Source organism: Phoca vitulina, unplaced genomic scaffold (assembly GCF_004348235.1).
Source record: "Phoca vitulina isolate PV1807 unplaced genomic scaffold, GSC_HSeal_1.0 scaffold92, whole genome shotgun sequence".
Classification (NCBI taxonomy): domain Eukaryota; kingdom Metazoa; phylum Chordata; class Mammalia; order Carnivora; family Phocidae; genus Phoca; species Phoca vitulina.
Window position 1 is genome coordinate 2,934,748 of NW_022589795.1, and position 20,505 is coordinate 2,955,252.

Genomic DNA, 20,505 nt, shown 5'->3' on the forward strand with positions numbered 1-20,505 from the left:
TCCTTCTTCGGCGAGACGTGTGACTCCTGGCCAATGGTCACTCACGTTTCTCTAGCGAGGGCTATGCGATGGAAGGAGGCGGCCTGGAAATCGCCCCCTACGCGTTCTGGGATTGGCTACGTCGCACGGCGCGCGAGGACGGCGGGCCTGAGGGATGGGAACTACGACTCCCAGCTTCCTGAGACAGGGACTCCGTTACGCATGCGCATGGGCGGGGCGGACAGGCTTCTATATAAAAGGGGCGCAGAGGGCTGGGAGGCAGCAGTTGGAAGTTGGCAGGTGGAGAGGCAGGTTGGGAGGGGAAGTCGGGGGAGGAGGCGGAAGAGTTGCTGTCGGAAGGGGGAGGAGGGAGGGAGGAAAAGAGGAGGAGGCGGTGGAGATCTGAGCTGAGCCGAGCATCGAGCCAAAGGGGAGATGAGTTTGTCTGTCCTCGGCTGAGGCTCCGGCCGGGCCTAGGGAACTGGGAGCTCGGGTTGGAGCGACACCCGTGGAAGTGGGAGGAGGTGGCTCTGGGACTTTAACCCCTTGTGGGCTCCGCGGCAGGGGATTTAACCCTTTGTGGATTCGGCCCCTCGGAGGCAGCGTCATCGGGTAGTTTTAACCCCTTCGGGGCTGGGTTTAACCCGTTGGACTTTAACCTCATCTCCTTGCCCACCAACTCCTCGATCGTGGGGGCGCTCTGCGGGGAGGCTTGAGGTCCACCCCCTTTGCACATTACGTACTGTTACTGCTGCTGCACCCCCTTGGACCCGCTAGCTGGCCGCGCTGTGGGCACTTAACCCTTTACTGACTTGAGCTCTCCCAAGTTGCAATTGGAGTTTGTTTACAGAAGGACTGGCTAAAGGCGTCACTGCAGGAATTACAGACCGAAGAGGACTCTGCTGGACATTTTTTAAAAGAAAAGAAAAACCTCTTTTTTCCTTAAGGACTTACAGCCAAAATTTTTCAAACTTCGAGAAGAGGACTCTATTAGTCATGGCCGAGCCACTCTTGTCAGAATACCAGCACCAGCCTCAAACTAGCAACTGTACAGGTGCTGTTGCTGTTCATGATGAGCGGAACCCCGATCGCCCCCCAGGCGCGGAGGAGCGGGTGCCCGAGGAGGACAGTAGGTGGCAATCGAGAGCGTCCCCCCAGTCGGGTGGCCGTCCGGGGCAGGAGGGGGAAGGGAGCTTGGAGCCGCAGCCGCCTCTCCTGCAGACCCCCGTCTGTCCAGAACCTAGCTGCCCGCAAGCAGGCAAGAAGGGCCAGAATGGGGACGACTGGTCCGCTGGCGGAGCCCCCCCGCCGGCGGCTGGGGGGGAACCAAGACCCGAGGCCGAGCCTCTCGCACAGCCATGTCATGATTCCGAGGCCAACAAGTTGGGGGCTCCTGCTGCAGGGGGCGAGGAGGCGTGGGGACAGCAGCAGAGACAGCTGGGCAAGAAAAAACATAGGAGACGCCCCTCCAAGAAGAAGCGGCATTGGAAACCGTACTACAAGCTGACTTGGGAGGAGAAGAAAAAGTTCGACGAGAAACAGAGCCTGCGAGCTTCAAGGATTCGAGCTGAGATGTTCGCCAAGGGCCAGCCTGTCGCACCCTATAACACCACGCAGTTCCTCATGGATGATCACGACCAAGAGGAGCCGGATCTCAAAACCGGTCTCTACCCCAAGCGGGCCGCTGCCAAATCCGACGACACCAGCGATGAGGACTTCATGGAAGAAGCGGGCGAGGAGGATGGGGGCAGCGACGGGATGGGAGGAGACGGCAGCGAGTTTCTGCAGCGGGACTTCTCGGAGACCTACGAGCGGTACCACGCGGAGAGTCTGCAGAACATGAGCAAGCAGGAGCTCATCAAGGAGTACTTGGAGCTGGAGAAGTGCCTCTCGCGCATGGAGGACGAGAATAACCGGCTGCGGCTGGAAAGCAAGCGGCTGGGCGGCGACGACGCGCGTGTGCGGGAGCTGGAGCTAGAGCTGGACCGGCTGCGCGCCGAGAACCTCCAGCTGCTGACGGAGAACGAACTGCACCGGCAGCAGGAGCGAGCGCCGCTGTCCAAGTTTGGAGACTAGACTGAAACTTTTTTGGGGGAGGGGGCAAAGGGGACTTTTTACAGTGATGGAATGTAACATTATACACATGTGTATATAAGACAGTGGACCTTTTTATGACAATAATCAGAAGAGCAAATCCCCCCGGCTTTGGTTGGTTTGGTAAATTTAGCTATGATGTAGCTTGCGTGCTTTTCTCCTGTTCTTTAATTATGTGAAACTGAAGGGTTGCTTTTCTTGTTTTCTTTTTAGAAGTTTTTTTTTTTTTAATGTGTAAGTAACTTGACCAAGTTATAATGCATTTTTCTGTTAAAAAATCCCCTCCTTAAACGGAGCTATAAGGTGGCCAAATCTGAGAACCATTAAATTCATTCTAGCTATAATAAATTTAATATTTGTAAATGTAACATAGTTTCAGTGTGATTTCTAGAGCTAATTCAAAATAGTGCTGATTTATTTTAAGTGATTGCATTGGGGGGGGTAAAGAAATCATTAAGTTTGTCAGTTTGCAAAAAACAATCTTTAATGGGACAATTTTCAATTTGCTGATTTTTCCCTTGAATGGGTTTTAGTGTGCTAAATATACAGTTCAGGCAAAATATAAAGATTAATTATCTTCAATACCTAAGTGTGCTCGCTTTCTAGTGCCTTGGTTTTCTTTTTTTGATGCTGGAGAAAGAAACCAGTGTTGGGTGTTTGGGGAGCAGAAAGTGGCTACAGTCAGAAGCTTAAAATTTAATTCTGCTTCTCAACAGCCATTTGAAAGTCTATTAACAAAACTGTAAACCTAATTTGGCAGTTTGTTAGGTTAGACAACTGACAGTCTCATTTCATTTCTACAAATAGGTTTTTAGTGATTCCTTCACTTCCCCAATAAGGCTGGAAGAAGTTCCTGGATGTCTGAAAAAGGATCTTGGTAAACCCCTTGCTTTTTTAGTGTAAGCAATGGTTGGATAAACTTTGTGGCAGTTCTTTGTTAAGACATTTAGAGGTAGGGAATATTGGATTTGTAGAGGGAATGGTTGCTTGGGGCATTCCAAGGACTTACCCTAATTATCTAATACTTAGGTGCTCCCTATACTAAAAAAAAAGGAGTAGGAGCTCTCCACCTTTTCATGAGGGTCAAACCAAAATTAGAAATCCCCCCCCATCCCTCACTGCAAATCAAATGTAAAGCTTCTGGAAGAGGAGCTAAATTAAGTCCTTATGGGCCGAGTGGGAACCCTGTACATTCATTCCCTGTACAGCCGCTAGTCCCACTCTCCTGATGGGGGCTTAGGCTCTGGAATAGTTCTGTTCTTGAAAATGCAGGGAGACCCTGGGAATTAATTTCCACCCCCAAATCAAATAGTAAGACATGATGATTGTTGGCAGACAATCTCTCCTTTGCTATCCTGCCTGCCATTCCCTTGCGGTGTATTTAATAAACTTCTATCTCCTTAAAAAAAAAAAAAAAAAATTATTCCTTCCTCATCATGGTTAATCCAGCCCATCTCCCCCTGCCCTGTGTCAGTGTTTCCCTAGGGCAAATGCATTGCTCAAATCATTAATACAGGGGTTCCTTAAAACTTGGGGCCTTAGAATCCAGAAGGGGCCTTGGGATTCATGAACCCCATTAAGTTTTATGTAGACTTGTGTTATATGTACATTTTTCTGGGGAGAGCGTTCAAGAGAACCATGAGACTGTCAAACTCCTTGAAGGTTAAAAACCTCTGTAGGAAAAGGGGGGGGGGGGGACACAAAACTCCCATTGGAAAGCTTGCTTTTGTATCTAAATGGAATAGTGGAGGTGGCAGGAACTTCAAGAGTGAAATGCACCTTATGATGCATAAGCATTCACAAATCAATGAATCAAGGGGAATTATGCTGGTCAAGAACTGACTCAGGGCCTTCAGAGCTGGACTAAGCTGGTCCTACTCTGACAGATGGTCCACTGAAGACAATGTATGATCCGTTTTTCTTTTGGCCTAAAAATTACATTAAGGGGAGCCTGGGTGGCTCAGTCATTAAGTGTCTGCCTTCGGCTCAGGTCATGATCCCAGGGTCCTGGGATCAAGCCTTGCATCGCATCGGGCTCCCTGCTCAGCAGGAGGCCTGCTTCTCCCTCTCCTACTCCCCCTGCTTGTGTTCCCTATCTCGCTGTCTCTGTCAAATAAATAAAATCTTTTAAAAAAATAAAAATTACATTAAATGTCTATTTTGAAATAGTTTTCTTCGTGTTTTTAATTTTCCTTCTGCTATGACGTCATGCAGTAGTCCCAGAAACACGGCTGCTTGGTGGAATGGCAGCAACACTGCCCTCTGGCTTTATATACGGAGAAGCCTCATTTTGACTGCACTATGGGATGCAGCAGTGGTGACCTCAGATTGTAGAATTTAGTAAGATGGATTTAAGTTAATGATCTTGTTTCCCCCACTATCAGTCTTAGGAACACTCTATAAGTACATTTATCATCAGAAAAAAAAAAAAAGTATGTTTTACTCTTAGGAGACATTCAGTTTAGTCTTTAAAAATACACAAATAGTTAATTTACTCACAAATGACTTTGATTTACCTTGAGATATGCAACTACCTGAACTTTGTTTCCAAAGGCACTTTATAGTATGTATTGCATTTATGTTCTTAGAATGATGAGATTTGTGTGAAATTTCAGTTTTCTATCAACACTTTCTACATTAAAACACTTGAGTAGTACACTGCTCTCAGGACAGAGAAAAAGACTGAATTACTTATATTAATGGGGGGTGGGTTGTGATAACAAATGATCTTCAAATCACTTGAGGATCTCTAGCCTTTCACTAAAGTCCTCTCTGCCAGACATTTTAACTGAGCTGCTCAAAAGGCCATGCTTACACATTGGCAATTTCAGTTTGTTTCCTTTCTCATCATAGGGTGCCTGGGTATCCAGCCAGGGCAAAGTGCTTCCTAAACTTTGAGACAGATGGCTGGAAACCTTAATCCTCCTCTGAGCAAGGAAAACTTTTGGGAGGCTAGCCTAGAATATAAAGTGGCCCTTGGGATATGGGGACCTTTAGATCTCAGTTTTGGGGAAAGCCAGGGAGGCCCAAATTGGTTTAATTCAGGAAAAATAGACCAGAGGGGGCTCCTGGGTGGCTCAGTCAAGTGTCTGCCTCAGATCATGATCCCAGGGTCCTGGGATGCTCCATGGGGAGCCTGCTTCTCCCTCTCCCTCCCACTTCCCCTGCTTGTGTGCTCTGTCAAATAAAATAAAATAAAATAAATGGACTGGGTATCTCTAAAGAGAGAAAACATAAAAATTAGGCTAGTTTAGGAGTCAAAAAACCAGGGTCCTAGTCATATCTTTAACATATACTACTAGCAGTGTAACTCTGGAAACAACTGAGCCTCATTCTTCATCACCAAAATAGGGCTGTGCCAACTTTACAAAACAGCTATCAGCATTAAACAAGATAGCATGAAAATGTGTCATACAAAAGTAAGCTACCATTGATATAACTATTATTGTTTTTTCTTTTTTTCTTTTTTTAGTAATCTCCATGCCCAATGTGGGGCTCAAACCCACAACCCCGAGATCCAGAGTCACCAGCTCCACCAACTCAGCCAGCCCCTTATTGTTTCTTTTTAAGACCAAAGCAGTTGCCCATTTGATTGGTATTTTAATTTTCCCTTCATCCAGAGTAAAATTAAAATCCTTTGCTTGGGAAAATGTAAATAAATATACTTTACCCTAATGACTTCAAAAGTTACAGAAAAAAAAAAATTCAAGAGGGAATCCATAGGGGGGAAAAAAACCCCAAAAAACAAAACCACAACCGAACAGTTTACCTTCAGAAAATCAAGAGCTGGCTATATTTAGTTAAACATCAGGTAATGCACCACGGGATTCTCCCTGGCCACTTACACCCAGAACAGCTAGCAACAAATATTCACGTCATTGCAATGGCAAAACTGGCTAGAGCTGAGACAGTACTGGTACCTAAGTACACTTGAGTTTGTGAGGTTTGTTTTTTGAAATTTGACAAGAACATTGGGATAAAATTCCACTTTACTATTATTTCTCACATAAGGTGTGGATAGTTGATGCTAAAAATGAGAATTTTTAAAGTAAAGAAAATGTCAAATTCAGGCCCTGAACACAGTGGGATCTGCTGACCAAAGGGTAACAGTCATACTTTCCAAGTGGGACAGAATATACAGTCTAGGAGGCAAAGATTCAATCTTGAGCCAGTTGTCTGAATACTGGAAAGCTTACCACCTCATTCTCCTTCTTGTTGAAAAAAACAAAGGCTAAGTTTAGACAGATCAGTATTTAAGCTCTCACAAATCCTCCTGAATAAACTTTTTCTTGGGTTTTACTTAGAGGTGGTTCAGTTATGACAAATGATGTATCAACAAGCTCAAGGGCAGGAACAATCCTAGTAGTTTACTAATAAACCTCTGCACACCAACAAAATTCTTTCAAATGGCTGAGCTGCTATAGGAAACTGTTGGTAAGTTCTTGAAATTGCTAGTGTGATCTCTCAACACAGCACCAAGAGCAGTTACATTTGGCTTAAGTTTTTTCAAGAGCAAAAATTCAGAAGGAAATCATACTCTCATTCTTCATATTCCATTTCACACATCCACTGACTTTGTGCGAAGTGTAAAAAGCCCTGGGTTTGCAGTGAGCAAAAAGGTTATTCCTGAAGGAAAATGTGGGAACTCGAGTGCCCCATGCACAAGTATAGTTGAGAAAATGATAGCATCACTGCTCTTGTGAGATACTCAGTAGAACTTGTGCTAGCCTCCAGAGGGTCAGAGGAGGAGATTAATTTGAAGTCTGAAGCCTGTGTTAAACACAGCATTCTGAAGACCTGGGTAACTCCAGCACAACTGTTAGGCAAAGGCAGGAAACCGAACTGGAGGATGGAAAGGAATGTCTAAGTGGTTAGTTCTACCTTCCTCTCTAGTTACTCCTAAAAGTGTACTTAAAACACAAACATGTGAGCAATTTAAAAGGAGAAAATTCAAAGAGAAAGATGGTGAGAGATAAGACACAATTAAAAAAAATGGTTAATTATGGAAATCAAATCAGAAGCAAGGATCTTCATCCTGGAAAGGACTGCTGCAAAGAATCAATCCTACTCGTCAATGAATCCTGCTCTCACAGAGCCACCAGGCCCCAGGAGTTGGCCGTCAGGGTCAAATATCCAGGACTTCCTAGCAACAACTGCTTGGTACCCTAAGAAACTGACCCTTGTTCAGCCTAGTTGGATGGCCACCCTTTGTGCTGCCAAGGGCAACCAAGGCCGCATTTCAGTAAGGCAGGCCTCCCAAATGCCCCAAATAACCTCTGAAGCAGAAGTTCTAGATTCCCAAATAACAAAGTTTTGGTAAATAAATGTTTACTGAAGAGTAGCTAATCCTCAAGGTATGTGGGAGGTAGCACTGGCCTTATTTTCAAATCAGGAAACTGAGGCATATAGGGTTTGTAGACTTTGTCATAAACCCCGAAGGAACTCATCTGAAAGGGGATAGCTGAGGAGGAAGCTGAAGGTCTGGTTGAACATTAGATGAACAACAGACTCAGCAACAAAATGACCAGTTTGGACTCATCTTCAGGATTTGGCCCCTGGCCGAGCCAATCAAGTCAGTGGTAGCACACAAAGAAATAGAACTTGGGAGTTCCTAACTTCCAGTCCTGTGTTTTGCTCAGAAGATAACCAAGAGAGCATTTATAAACTGGGTTTATTCCCAGCTTTCTTTATCAAGGAATGGAAAAGCTTGTGGTTCAACCTTAAAGATGGTAACCTTTCATCTTTATAAATGAGTAACACAGTTCTGCATCTGGCACAGTATTCTCCACCTAGTCGCATCCAAAGGTTTAACTACATTACTTCACAATGGAGGATGAATCACAAGAGTCTGGGATCCTCCTCCATTAAATTGACAGAAGAACCACAAGGATAATCTTTAAAGCCCCTTTCAGCTCCTAAGACCTTAACTCCTACCAAGTTAATGTTAGCTTCTCCTAACTCCCATCTTCTCTTGAAGAACTGTAAAATTCACATGACATAAGCCAAAAGTCAACCTACAGTATGAATCAAGTGTACTGCATTTAGTGTTTCAAATTTTGGTTTAAGAAATCGAGTCAAGTGATCATATTTTCACAATCCAGTTGTTAAGACTTTTTCTGAGAACATCTGGAGAGTGGGGGAGAATATAGATAAGGCTATGGAATTGTCATTTACAACTTAAAAAAAAAAATTGTTAATAGGAGGGCGGCTTCGGTTCTCAAAAACCTTTCAAGGTTCTTGCTAATAAAGCCAAAGGCTCAGGAATGATGTGACCACGTGTGACTGGCAGTGAGATTCATCACAAGGTACCCTTCAAAGGTAAAGTTGACTACCCAGTCACTCTCATACTTTAGAGTCTACCTAAGCATAATTTTAACTGACATTTTAGCAACAAAATAATTAAGATAGCCCTGAACTGTATGTAAATCTCTCTGAAGTTGGATTTTGAGCAGTAGAAAACAAGATGGTCTAATCTGTAATTCAAGAAAATAATTTCACATCAAACTTCAATCCTTAAGCTGCTATAGCTGTAATATAAGGTTGAGTGTTTATTTTTTTGAAAGCAGGTCTCCCCCACCCCCCCAAATGCTACAAATATGAAGTAGCTCAAAACTGCAATTTCTTATCTTGGGAGCATCTGGGATCCACAGAAGTGATTTTTCAATTGCTTGGAAATTCAAAATAGAGGTTCCGTAGTAACAATGCACCAGTGGCAAAATACTCCCCATTTTGTTTAGTTTGTGGGAGAAACGTTCTTTAAACTGGAAAGAATTTGTGGTCTTATAAAGATTACGTTGGAATTAGTTCTTTTTTTCCCCTAGGAGGGCAGCCATTTCTCCAAAAGTTTTGGTAAAAGTCATGGCTCAGATTTCAAAACGCAAACAGATGTTCCTGAAGCATCCGAAATGGGCCACTCCACTTTTATTCCCAGAGCCATGGCCACTCGGTTATTTTGTGTCCCCCAAACCTGTGAAGGGCAAAAACTCAAGCCCTCTTTGGTGTAAACTTTCAAGAGAAGTGCAACAGCACATTTTTGGAGTTTCCCAAACCGGCTGGGGACGTGCAAGGTCAGGTCGTTCCGAGAATCGGGGCTGGAAAGAAATCTTGAGGCCAAGAGCACTCAGAGATTTCCAAGCACTGGGTTCGTGAAGGTTTCCACGAGCCTCTTATCTACCTAGTTCCGGGGGAATTAGTGGTTGTTACTGTAGGAAGAAGGCTGGTCCTTCTCGAAGCCCGGGCCGCGGGATGGCTTTGGTGTATGGGGGAAGATGGTGGGTTCACCCGGCTCTCCGCCCTCGGGGCCTCCAGCTGCCTGCCACGCCAGAAGGACGCGCGGCCAGAGCTGGGACCTCCGCCCTCCCCCGCAGCGCCAGTCTTTGGAATCTGGCGTCGCCCCCACCTCGCCCGTCAAAGCGGGGGCACCGCAACGCTGGGCCCCGCCGCCATACCCAGGCCGCATGGGGGTGGGGAAAGAAGTTGGCAAAGCTCGGCCTCAGGATCTGCGCCCCCCGTGACAGGGCAGAGGGGAGTCGTTTCACCCAGTCTCTCCCCAACTGGGGTCTCGGGGAACACGCGGTAATTGCCCAAAACCCCGCCCTCTGTGAGAGGCGAGGCTGCGGGGCTGCCGGGACGGTTTGAGGACCGGGCCCGGCCGGGAAGACTGCAACCTTCACCCCCCCCGGCCCCCGGTCCCACTCCCCGCCGTCTCCCAGCGCTACCACTTCAGGCAGCCCACTCGGCCCGGCCTCTCCCCGCGCCCGGACCACCCCCCATGGGGTGCTCTCACTGCGCAGCGAGTCCCTCCGCTGCCTCCTCCCAGCCCAAAATGGCGGCGGCGGCCACCGATCCTTCTCGTCGCCTTTCTCTAGGGCCGAGGATCCCTCCGCACCCACAGCCCCGCCCCTCTCGGCCGGATCTATTTTCTGACCCGTAAAGATTAACGCCATCAATGAACTCCTCAATTGATCTCGGAAGGCGGGTTCTGTTGTGCTTCCGCACAGCTAATCGTTGACGAAAGTGAAAATATTGGCAGGCAGTTTGACCAATCAAAGAAGGCATCGGTGAGCGCGGGCCGCCACTCGCGCAAGGGCAGATGGGTTTTGGAGTTCTCGGTCTGACTGTAGACGTGACAGGATCTTCATCCGGCTTTCCAAACTAGAAGAACTACAATCCCCAGCAGGCGCCGCGCTGCCAGGTTGTCCCCTCCCCCCGCCCTTAGTGCCTGAGCGGCTTGACCAGAGCTGCTGTATCTGCCCTGAGAGGTAGGGCTGAGGCCGTGGGAACTGCAGAGACAGGCGGTCGGTCGCACAGAAAGACACACAGATATAGTCGTGTGCATAGTCCTTGACAGCAAATAGGTCAGTTCCGCCTTTGCAAAATCTCCTTTCTCGAACCACTTCCCCTCTTCCAAGGAATCCATGCTTATTCCAGTTGGGCTACCCTTTCAGCTGCATTTAGTGTGAAGACTTCTTCCCCTTTCCTCTGTTTCCCGTCCTGAGAGGAAGGAGAGGGGGAGGCAGGCCAGGCCCAGGAGATGATAAGGCTTCAGCCCTGGGCTCGGCCCAGGCCACATCTGTGTTTCTCGAGGTGCTGAGTTTGCGAGCCCAGCCTGAAGGGGCTGGGGGTGGGGTGCTGTCGAGGGGGCTGGGGGTGGGGTGCTGTCACTACTGGGGCCTCTGGAGGCAGTGAGGAAAGGACCCCTTGGAAAGCCTGCTCCGTATTTTCTTGTTCCAGCCGCTGACCCACTCCACCGCCAGCCTCTCTAGGTCACTGCTGTATCTTCGCCCCCCTGGGCCAAGACCTTTCCCCCTCTGGTTGCTGGGGGAACAAAGCCCAGGACTAGCTTCCTAGCTGCCAGCCTGGGCCTCAGTGACTTCCAGAAGGACAGCCTAGGATGTAAGCCTTGGCCTGGGGCCTGAGGGACAGGACTGGGAGGATGGCCCCTTGCTGGCTGGAGGTGTGAAAACCAGGGTGTGGAGGCTTCAGCACCTTCGTTTGATAATGACGATGTGCAGGTCTGATGCTCAAAATGGCTGCTGCTGAAAAATTCCTGGGCAGCCAGTCTTCCTGAAAATTCTCCTTTAAGACTTAGCTCTCTGTTATTTAAGGCAGGTGTCATTAGTTAGAAGCATCTGCTGAAAGATTTGGAGCAGAAGAAGGTGGCTACTCCGAACCAGACCAGCTGTAATACAGAGTCACCAGCAGCCCTGGAGGAGGCCAAGGTAAGCCCCACCTTCCCAACCACCTGAGTGCCCCGACACGGATCCTGCTAACTGGGATCCTGGCCGCTTGTCGCAGGTGTGTTGGCAGATCTGGAAAACCAGTATGTCTAACCGAGTCCTTATGCCAGCATGCCACATCTGTGCTATCTCATGAAATCCTAGCAGCCCTTCAAGGTAGGAATTACTGTTTCCATTTCGAAGAAGCTCAGGTTATCAGAGCTGAAATACCTTTTCTAGATTCATGCAGTCAGCAAACAAAAGATCCACGGTTTAAACTTAGGGCCTTCTGACACCAGAACCCTGCCTTGCATTTTGTCAAGGCTGAGAACCAAGTCTGACACAGGGAAAAGAGTTTGAGCAGTTGGTTCATAATTTAGGATGGGGGTTGGGGTTCACAGAGCATCCAGGAGAGAGGGAGAGACAGATTGTATCAGGCTCTCAGGAAACGTCACCTTCTGATCTGGCAACAGGAACCCAGACTTTCTCTGCCCATGCTCTCTCTTGCTGCACCCACATTGCCTATTCTCCCCGAGTTTACAAGTCCCTATAGGTGAGGAGGGGACTCAGCTCCTCTAACCTACCCTACCTAGCCAGTTGCAGTGTTTTCTGGAGTTAATTTGGAGTTCATGACATGTCAGGGTTAGAAGTTCATAGAGGGCAGATGACTCACCCAGATCACACAGCTTATCTGCAGTAGTGGGAATGGTGGTAAAGGGACAAGCCTTCAGGAGGGAGGCGGCATGTGGGGCTGAGGGGCAGGGATGGTTTGGGTGAGGGGAAAGATCATGAGGGGACACATGCTGAGGGCTGGGGGCAGGTGAATGATTGTGCACACACAAGCCGCCTTGTCTCGGCACTGCCAGGGGCCTTGCCTCTTCTGGGGTGGGGCAGAAGCTCTGTCTCAGTTGGCTCAAGACACTGGTGGAGACAAGGCCTGTTCCCGATTGATGATCTCCCTGCAGGTGAAGTAACAGTACAACACAACAAACAAACATACACACATACTCCGTACACACTCTGACATACGCCATCCCAGATGAAGCGAGAACCTCAGGTCCTCCAAAACACGCACAACACACCTCCAGCTCCTATAGGGCTGCATACACCCCCAGTGTACGGACCTGTGCTCGGGTATCTCTGAACTGTGGTGTGCATTGTAAGCAACATGCCAATGGTAGCGGTTATTATTAGAATTCCCCAAACCACAGACATAGAGCAATTCATTCCCCATCCCCCACACTGAGTGCTCCCACCCTTACCACGACGGAGATAAACAGATGCTCTGCACACACACTGTCTTGACAGAATTCTTTCCACCTCTTAGATAAGTTCTAGAATGCTCTCAGCTGCAGACTGGAGGTTCACCCTTCCTCTCCCTAGCAAGGGCCTCTTTCCTGGTGCTCATGTCAAAGAGGGATACCAACTTCTGCCTGGAATAAATACACTCCATCTTCTTGACTCTAGACCAACAGAAAGGAGCGTCTCATGTCTCAATGTCTGTTTGTTTGGTTTTTTTTGGTCTCAGTGTCTTTTGAATCCCCCTCTCTTATGGGCTTTATGTCATTTAGCCTGTTTATTGAGCACTTACCTTGGGCCATGCAGAGGGACATAGTGGTGGACCGGACAGACAAGACACATTCTTATAGGAAGAAGACAGATGGTAAATGGTATTGTGGTAGATGCTACGCGGCATGTTAACTGGGTCACACAGGATGGTGTCACTGGGAAGGGGAGATGGGGGGATCTTTAGATAGGGTTGGGGGGGACCTCTGAAGAGGTGACATTGGCACCAAGCCCTAAGGAGTCAGCTATGCAAATAGCTGGAAGCAAGATCGGCAACATAATTTGTAGGCCTCGGTGCAAAGGGTTCTTTATTCAAAAATTGTTTAGAAGTTCAAGACAAGAACAGCAGAGCATAAAGCAAAGCGTGGGGCCTTTCCGAACAGAGTGGGGGTGAGGGGCTCTGAGGTTGCTTACCCACGAAGGCAACTCTGTGGAAAAGACAGTCTTTCTAGGAAGAGGGCTGATCAAGGAAACACAGCAGGAGCCACTTCCCATCCTGTGTCCTCTTTCGCCGCCTTCATCCAAACAGTATTTATTGCACGCGTGCTCTGCGAGGCACAGGACAGCGACTGTTGGAGGCACTGAAATTCCGGAGTGAAATACACAGGCAGAATTCCTGCTGTTTTCATGAGTTTACTTGGGAAGGGTTGGTGGGGGGAAGCCCATCAACCAACAAATAGTGGCAGAGGGTGAGAGGCTAGAGAGGGACCCAGTGTCAACTGTGGGAAGGTCAGCCTCAGGCCGGCTGGTTGCAGAAGGGTTCCAGCACCAGGGACAGGCTGGCTGTGATTCACTCTTCCTTGTCCTCTCTGTTTAGACCCGTGGTGCTCCTGGGAGCCCCCAAACAGCCCCCGAGCCTCATGACCCTGGTAGTTCCCTGCCCCTGACACCCCGGAGAGAGTGCCACTCAGAGGAAGAAGATCCGACTGGGGCTGGCAGTGGCCTGGGCTGGAGCGGTAGGGGCTCCCGGGCCCAGAGCCCAGGGGGCAGCTCGGCCCAACACCGAGGGGGCAGCTCGGCCGAAGCCGCGTTGGGCCGGAAGAAGCCCCGCAGGAGGCCTTCCAAGCGCAAACGCCACTGGCGGCCCTACCTGGAGCTGAGCTGGGCCGAGAAGCAGCAGCGGGATGAGCGGCAGAGCCGGAGGGCCTCCCGGGTCCGCGAGGAGATGTTTGCCAAAGGCCAGCCCGTGGCGCCCTACAACACCACCCAGTTTCTGATGAACGACCGCGCCCCTGAGGAGCCCAACCTGGAAGTGCCCCACGGGGCCTCCCCCCCGGGCTCCAGCGGGGACAGCGAGGCCGGAGAGGGCGACGGGCGCTGCCGGGCTCACGGCGAGTTCCAGCAGAGGGATTTCTCCGAGGCCTACGAGCGCTACCACACGGAGAGCCTGCAGGGCCGCAGCAAGCAGGAGCTGGTCCGGGACTACCTGGACCTGGAGAGGCGGCTCTCGCAGGCCGAGGAGGAGAGCCGGAGGCTGCAGCAGCTGCGGGCGTGCGCCGGCCGGCAGCCCCGCCGCCGGGCGGAGGAGCTGACTGCTGAGGTTGAGAGGCTGCGTTCCGAGAACCAGCGCCTGCGGCAGGAGAACGCCCTGTGGAACCGAGGCGGCGGCCACTAAGTGGGACCCCTCAGCCAGGGTGCCCCGAGGACCAGGTCCCATTTCATTACGCGCTCAGGCCAGCTGCCGCTCGGGGAGGCAGGTGACAGATGAAAACCACTGCCAGCACCCCTGTGCCCCCTGAGAACAGCGAAAGTAGGTTCAGCCTTCCACCTCGTCATTTCCCTAATTTGTTCTTTGATGTCTTCTTATTTTTCACAAAGAAATTAAATGATTTTCATGAGCTCAAATGGGAGTGGCTAGGACTGATTTCACTAGGGCTGCTCTGAGAATCAGAGCATATGTGTCCCCGAGAGGTTTGGGACGGGGGTCCCAGTCCCTGCCCTGCCCCAAGCCTGGGAGGCCTGCAGACCTCTGTATTGGGAAACCACCAAGGCCTCCAGGATGTCTGAATTCCGCTCTGTGTGTCCGGGAACAATCAGACTGCCCTGAAGGTTTTATAGAGGAGGAGGCAGGGGTGGGGTGGGGCTCAGGAACCACGGGTTCGGCCAGAACTTGACTTCAGATGCCAGATTGCTGTGAGGGCCTGGGGGTGTCCCTGGAGGAGAAAGGGCATGATATCAGGAGGGGTTCCTTCAGGGTTTGTTCCCAGGCTCCCTGCATTCTCCCTGTCCTCCCCCCATAGTGCTGGATGAGGTCTGGACGGCATGTGTCTCCTTGTCCTTGAAGCCCCCACCCCCCCCCAACCCCCATACCTGGAAGCCAGTGGTTGGGCAGGAGGTTAGTCATCACTTTTGCCCCCTAACCTCCTGGAAGGGCACTTACAAGTAAGCACTCAAGAGAAGTTTTCTCTCTTTTTTTTTAAGGTTTTATTTATTTGAGAGTGCGTGCGTACGCGCGAGTAGGAGGGGCAGAGGGATAGGGACAAGCAGACTCCACGTTGAGCGGGGACCTGAATGCAGGGCTGGCTCCCACAACCCTGAGATCCTGACCTGAGCCAAAATCACGAGTGGGATACTTAGCCGGCTGAGCCACCCAGGCGCCCCAAGGGAAGTTTTCTCCTAATGGAAAAAAAGCCCAAGAGGCGAGGGTGGGCAGCAAATCAGTCCTTAGCAGAGCTGGTGGCCTGGCTTCCTTGGCGCTCACTGTGCGTCTGTACCTCCCGCTCCTTCGCCGAACCACCTGTGTGCTCCGTCCCCGCTGAGGTGAGCCCTCACCTGTCTGCAAGATCGGAAGCCGAGTTAGCTGGGATAATGCGGACCCCTCCCAGTGCGCCCCAGTATTGGGCTCTGAACTGAGCTCCCGCAAACCCTCCCTCAGACCCACCCTTCCCCAGACCCTGGTCTCACTTCCGTCGCCCTTCCAGAAGGGCGTCCTCCTGGTTGCTGAGTTCAGGGGGGCGGTGGAGGGGGAAGTCAGCCACCTCACCAATGAGCCCGGGTTGCTCTGTCACCGCGCACGGGGAGGGGCGGAGGCCTGGCCCGCGACCTAGCTTCCATTCCAGGAAGGCTCATCTTGACAGGCCACACTGGGCAAGAGAAGGGCTCGGGCCTCTGAGCCGCTGGGATGGAAATGTTGACGAGCCCTGTGTGTTGCCCGGACAACTTTCATTTCTGCCCTGCCACACCCAGGCCTCGCCAGCGCCTTCAACAAGGAAGCAAGGCGAGAACAGATTCTAGGAAGGGATGGTTTTCAGAAAGAGCAGACTCTCCTGTCCCTGGTGGGGGTGGGGATGGGGGGGGGGGTTCTGCCAAAGATTTTAGCCCCCTTCTCTTTGATCCCGAACAGCTCAGGAAAGGTCAGAGGAATGATTGTCCCCACTTTACAGATGGGAAATCCAAGGCTCAGAGAGGGAGTGGCTTTCCGGAATTCCTAGCCTGCCTTCCCCTGTGGGGTGCTAGCCAGGGATCCAAAGACCCCTGGGCAAGGCGCAGGCAGCCCCAGGCAGCCCCAGTCAGCCTCCCAGCTGCTGCATTCCTCAGCCGGGAGCCTGGGAGCCCAGAGGGAGAGGGTTGGGCCTGGTTGGACGAAGGTTGTTTACCCGGGGCAGTGTGTGTGTGTGACTAGGAGTGGAGAGAAGATTCCAGAGGGGGTTGCTGGAGTGTTGGAGGAGGGGTGTGGTGTGAGGGAGAGGTGCTGGGCGTGTGTCCCGGAGGCGGCTTGGGCCAGCGCGTCCCTGAGTAGGCCTGAGCTACATACAGGGGAGGGGCCAGGGGAGGGGCCAGGGGAGGGGCCAGGGGAGGGGCCAGGTGAGGATAAGCTGAGGAGCCTGGAGAGAGGAAAGCTGACGCTGGCCCTCCCCGCCCCCTACACACACACACACACACACACACACACTCACTCACTCACTCACTCACTCACTCACTCACTCACGGGCTCTTGGTCAGGGCCACATCAAGGTGGGTTTATTTTTCCAAGGCTGGTGGAAGACAGGATGGGGCAAGAAGAAAACAAAAGGAGAACAGTGTGAGCAAGGAAAGTGTCTTCACTGAGAGGGGTCGGTGAAGAAGAGTCTGTCACCTCCTCCCCCCATCTGGTTCCCTGACCTCAGTGCCCAGGAGCCCCAGGGCTGAGCTGGAGTGTCTCTGGCAGTACTGGGGAGGGGCAGCTCGGCTCCAGGTGGTGGCCAGCTGTGGATTCCTCTTGCCTCTCGCCTTTCCCCCTCTCTGGCTGCCGGGCCCCGAGGCCTGGGCTTTTCCCTACCCCACCACAGTGACAGAGCTCCAACTTAACAGCAACCCCCCCGCTCAGCCCCCACCCCATACACACCCCCTCAGCTGGGGAAAGCTGGGCTTAGACACATTCCCCTTTCCCCTCCAGGCTTTTCTAGAGCAAATATTCAGTGTCTTCCTTCCCTCATGCCCACTGGCTTTCCAGGATCTTCTTGGTCACCTGGGCCAGGAGAGGGAGGCCCACAGAGGCAGCTATTTCACGGGGTGACGCTTCCTACCACCCCTGCCTGCGTACCCTCGCCCACATCCTCCTTTCTTCCCCATCAAGGGCTCCCTCCACCCCAGGTGGAAACTCCTGTGTCCAGAGAGGGGGGGCAGGAGGAGTGTGCAGGAAGTGAAGAAGGGGGTATGAGGTGAAGTGATCAGTATGAGGGAAGAGGGTGGCCAGTTCCCACTGCTCCTGTTGGGTGTAAGCAAGGATGGCACTGGCCCTTTAAGTGGGGGTGCCAGTTGATGCCCTCCCCCAGCCAACCCAATTCATGGGCACACTGAGCATGTGCAGGAGCTGTGCAAGTGCAGGGGAGGGAAGTGGGGGGATAGATTCCGGAGGGAACTCCTCACCCTCCTACTTCCTGTAGCTGCCCCCACTCTCCTTCCTGGGTCTGACAAAGGAGCCCATGGTGCTCACCCAATCCCTTCCCCCACCCCAGACCCCGGTGGGTGCTGCCCTCGCGGGACGCTGGGCGTGCAGGGGGTGATGGGCAGGGCCTCTGGGCCCCAGGAAGTCAGGCAGCCCCCCTGCTGCCCTGAGTGACACACACACTCAGCCCAGGGCCATCCTCACTTCTCTGATGTGGGCGGTAGATAATCTTCCTACTACTTAACATGTTCGATATCATTCCATTGGCACCAGGGCTTTTAAAAGAACCATCTACCTGTGATGAAGCTCTGCTAGGAAAATTAAAAACAGCTAAAAAGATGAGGTCCTTGCCCCCTCCCCCAGGTTTAGCCTCCAGTCTAAACTCAGAGGAAGCAAACAGCTCAAAGGCTGTTACCGCCTGTCCAACTCCCTCCCTGGTTCTCCCCCTTCCCCCACAGGCAGTTGGCTCCCCAAGTCCAAGGCTCAAACTCTGCTGCCTGAACTGGCTGTATCCTCTGGACCACCCTCCCTCTTACTGTTCCCCCACCTCAAGCCACCCTGTTTCTGCAATGGCCCCCCATACCTCAGCCCTCCCTCACCTTCCTGCCCCCCCTTGGCATTTGCCCTCTTCCTCCTTTAATCTCTCTCCAAGGTACCCTTCTTTCTTTTTATTTTTTTTGAAGATTTCATTTATTTATTTGAGAGAGAGGGGGCGAGAGCACAGGGGGAAAGTGTGAAGGAGAAGTAGACTCCCCACTGAGCAGGGAGCCCAATGTGGGGCTGGATCCCAGGACCCTGGGATCATGACCTGAGCTGAAGGCAGATGCTTAACGGACTGAGCCACCCAGGCGTCCCTGGCTACCCTTATTTGTCATCGAGGTGAAATTCACATAACAGAAAATTAACCATTTTAAAGTGAAACAATTCAGTGGCATTTAGTACATTCACAACGTGTGCAACCACCACGTCTATCTAGTTCCGACGTTATCACCCCAAAAGGAAACCCCTGTCCCCATGAAGCAGTTAGTTACTTACTCCCCACTCCCACCTTTCTCTAGCCCAGGCACCACCAATCTGCCTTCTGTGTATGGATTTACTTATTCTGGATATCCTGGTGGTAAAGCCAAGAGGGAAAGACTGGTCTCCTGGGGCCTGGATCTGAAATGACCTGAGAGGACCCGAGGGCCTGTTGTAGAGGGAGCACTGTACCTGAAGGCTCGAGACCTGTGATCCATCCCAGTTCTGCTTCTAACTCAGGGGCCTCCTCTCCTTTGTTCAATGGCATGGGGGTTGGGGGGGATGCTTCAGGCCAGTCTAGGATCCCGGGCCCTCCGGGGCCTATCCCTGGCCAGGGGGCTGTGTCTGGGAATATGCCGCCTGGCCTGAAAAACAGAACACCTCCTTGATCCTCTTGGCTCCTCCCTGCCGGGTCCAGGCAGTGCAGGTGGGTCCGGGGGATGGTGTGATTCATACCGGGGGGGGGGGGGGGGGTTGGGGTCAGATGCATGAGATGAGGCATCTTTGGCTCGGAGAGATTGAGAAGCTAGCAGCCAGTTCTGTCTGATTGTGTTTGAGCCGTTGACCACTGTGCTCTCCTGTCTTCAAAGAGATAAAGTAAGTTAAGGTTTAGCAAAGTGTTAGTGGTGTGGGAATGCTCTCAGATGGAAGCGGCCATAAATTTTACTACTTGCAGGGTATTGTGTAATCAAGAAGTGAAGAGCTGCATTCCTAGGGGGTTCTTGGGAGTTCCTCTGGCCACCCCCTTCCCTTATCTTTTGGAGAGCATTTCCTCCTTGCCTTCTCTACTGGCCTCCCAAGGATGACAGTTTTGTGGGGGCTAAGAGGGGCTGCCTGGACCCTTGAGCCCTTAGGGCAGGTGTGGGTGGGAAGCATGTCTTCCTCTCCCCCAGATAAGATATCATTGCTGCCTAAACCTGGAACTCAGTTCCCCCGTGTCTCCATGGCTGAACGTCTGCCCCTGCCCCCAAGCAGAAGGGCCTTTGTGGACCCAGGGAAGGGAGGGACTGCACAGGCCTTGCCTGGCCGTGGGACAGGGTGAGCAGCTGGTTCCCAGTTGGCCGCGGTGTCCCGGCTGCCTGTGGGTGTGGACATTCCAGAGCCCACCTGCCCCAGAGATCCTCTCTGGACCCCATCCAAGATGGGCTGCCCAGATCAGCCCTTAAGGCACCTGCTGCCTTCTGCCTCGTGATGACCAGGATGGGTGCCCTGCCCTGCTTTGTCCTTACTGCAGGGGCTCTGAGACGAAGTTCCCAGGGAGACTAAGTTGTGAGGGAGAGACCTTATGAGCCCCATGGGGCATCCAAGAGCCCGCCCTGCCACAGCCTGTCATTCCAGAGACAAGGAAGGGAAAGGGGTCTCCACGGGGCCCATAATTCCCCAGGCTTTTACTCCTTCCACCTTCCTCCTGCCTCCCTGGGGCTCTCCTTAGGCCCATACACACCCTGTCAGCCACTCAGACTCCTTGTCTGGTCACAGGTCCGCACCTTCATGCCTAGAACTGAGCCCTGTGGCTGCTGGCCTGGCCGGCTCCCTCTCTTTCCACTGGGTCCCCAGGCCCCACTGTCCTTCTGGCTAGACGCCCCCCTTCCTTTGCTTCTCAATCCCAGCCTCAGTTGCCCCCCCCTTGGGCCTTTGAAAAAGAGGATCTTTCTCCTCTGGGCCCCTGGTCCAACTGTCCTCACTTGTAATTCCCATCAACTGTATTTGTAGCCACAGGCATCTCCCTGGATGTCTCCCGGGACTCATCCCACTCCCAGAATC

At 51.7% G+C, this 20,505-nt stretch overlaps 2 protein-coding genes and 1 long non-coding RNA gene across 3 annotated transcripts in view; 2 read left to right on the forward strand and 1 right to left on the reverse strand.

Annotated features, from left to right (window-relative positions):
- Positions 1-280: 280 nt before the first annotated feature.
- Positions 281-2,441, forward strand: HEXIM1 (HEXIM P-TEFb complex subunit 1). The gene has a single exon (XM_032396615.1). It carries the CDS (start codon positions 976-978, stop codon positions 2,053-2,055), a length of 1,080 nt encoding a protein of 359 aa, XP_032252506.1. The 5' UTR covers positions 281-975; the 3' UTR covers positions 2,056-2,441.
- A 6,900-nt stretch (positions 2,442-9,341) lies between these two features.
- On the forward strand, positions 9,342-14,691 carry HEXIM2 (HEXIM P-TEFb complex subunit 2). Its single transcript, XM_032396466.1, is given in 4 exon segments — positions 9,342-9,536; positions 10,074-10,133; positions 11,181-11,294; positions 13,675-14,691. Coding segments are annotated over 4 exon segments (1,167 nt in total). The 3' UTR covers positions 14,473-14,691.
- Positions 14,692-15,493: 802 nt separating this feature from the next.
- Positions 15,494-20,505, reverse strand: part of LOC116627024 — a 28,411-nt gene continuing 23,399 nt past the window's right edge. Inside the window, exon 3 of the long non-coding RNA XR_004298394.1 lies at positions 15,494-15,633. This is a non-coding gene — a long non-coding RNA (uncharacterized LOC116627024). The remainder of the gene's footprint in view (positions 15,634-20,505) is intronic.

Bases quoted from the DNA above. Each gene is read 5' to 3' on its own strand.
- HEXIM1 (XM_032396615.1), top strand. From the start codon at position 976: ATGGCCGAGCCACTCTTGTCAGAATACCAGCACCAGCCTCAAACTAGC.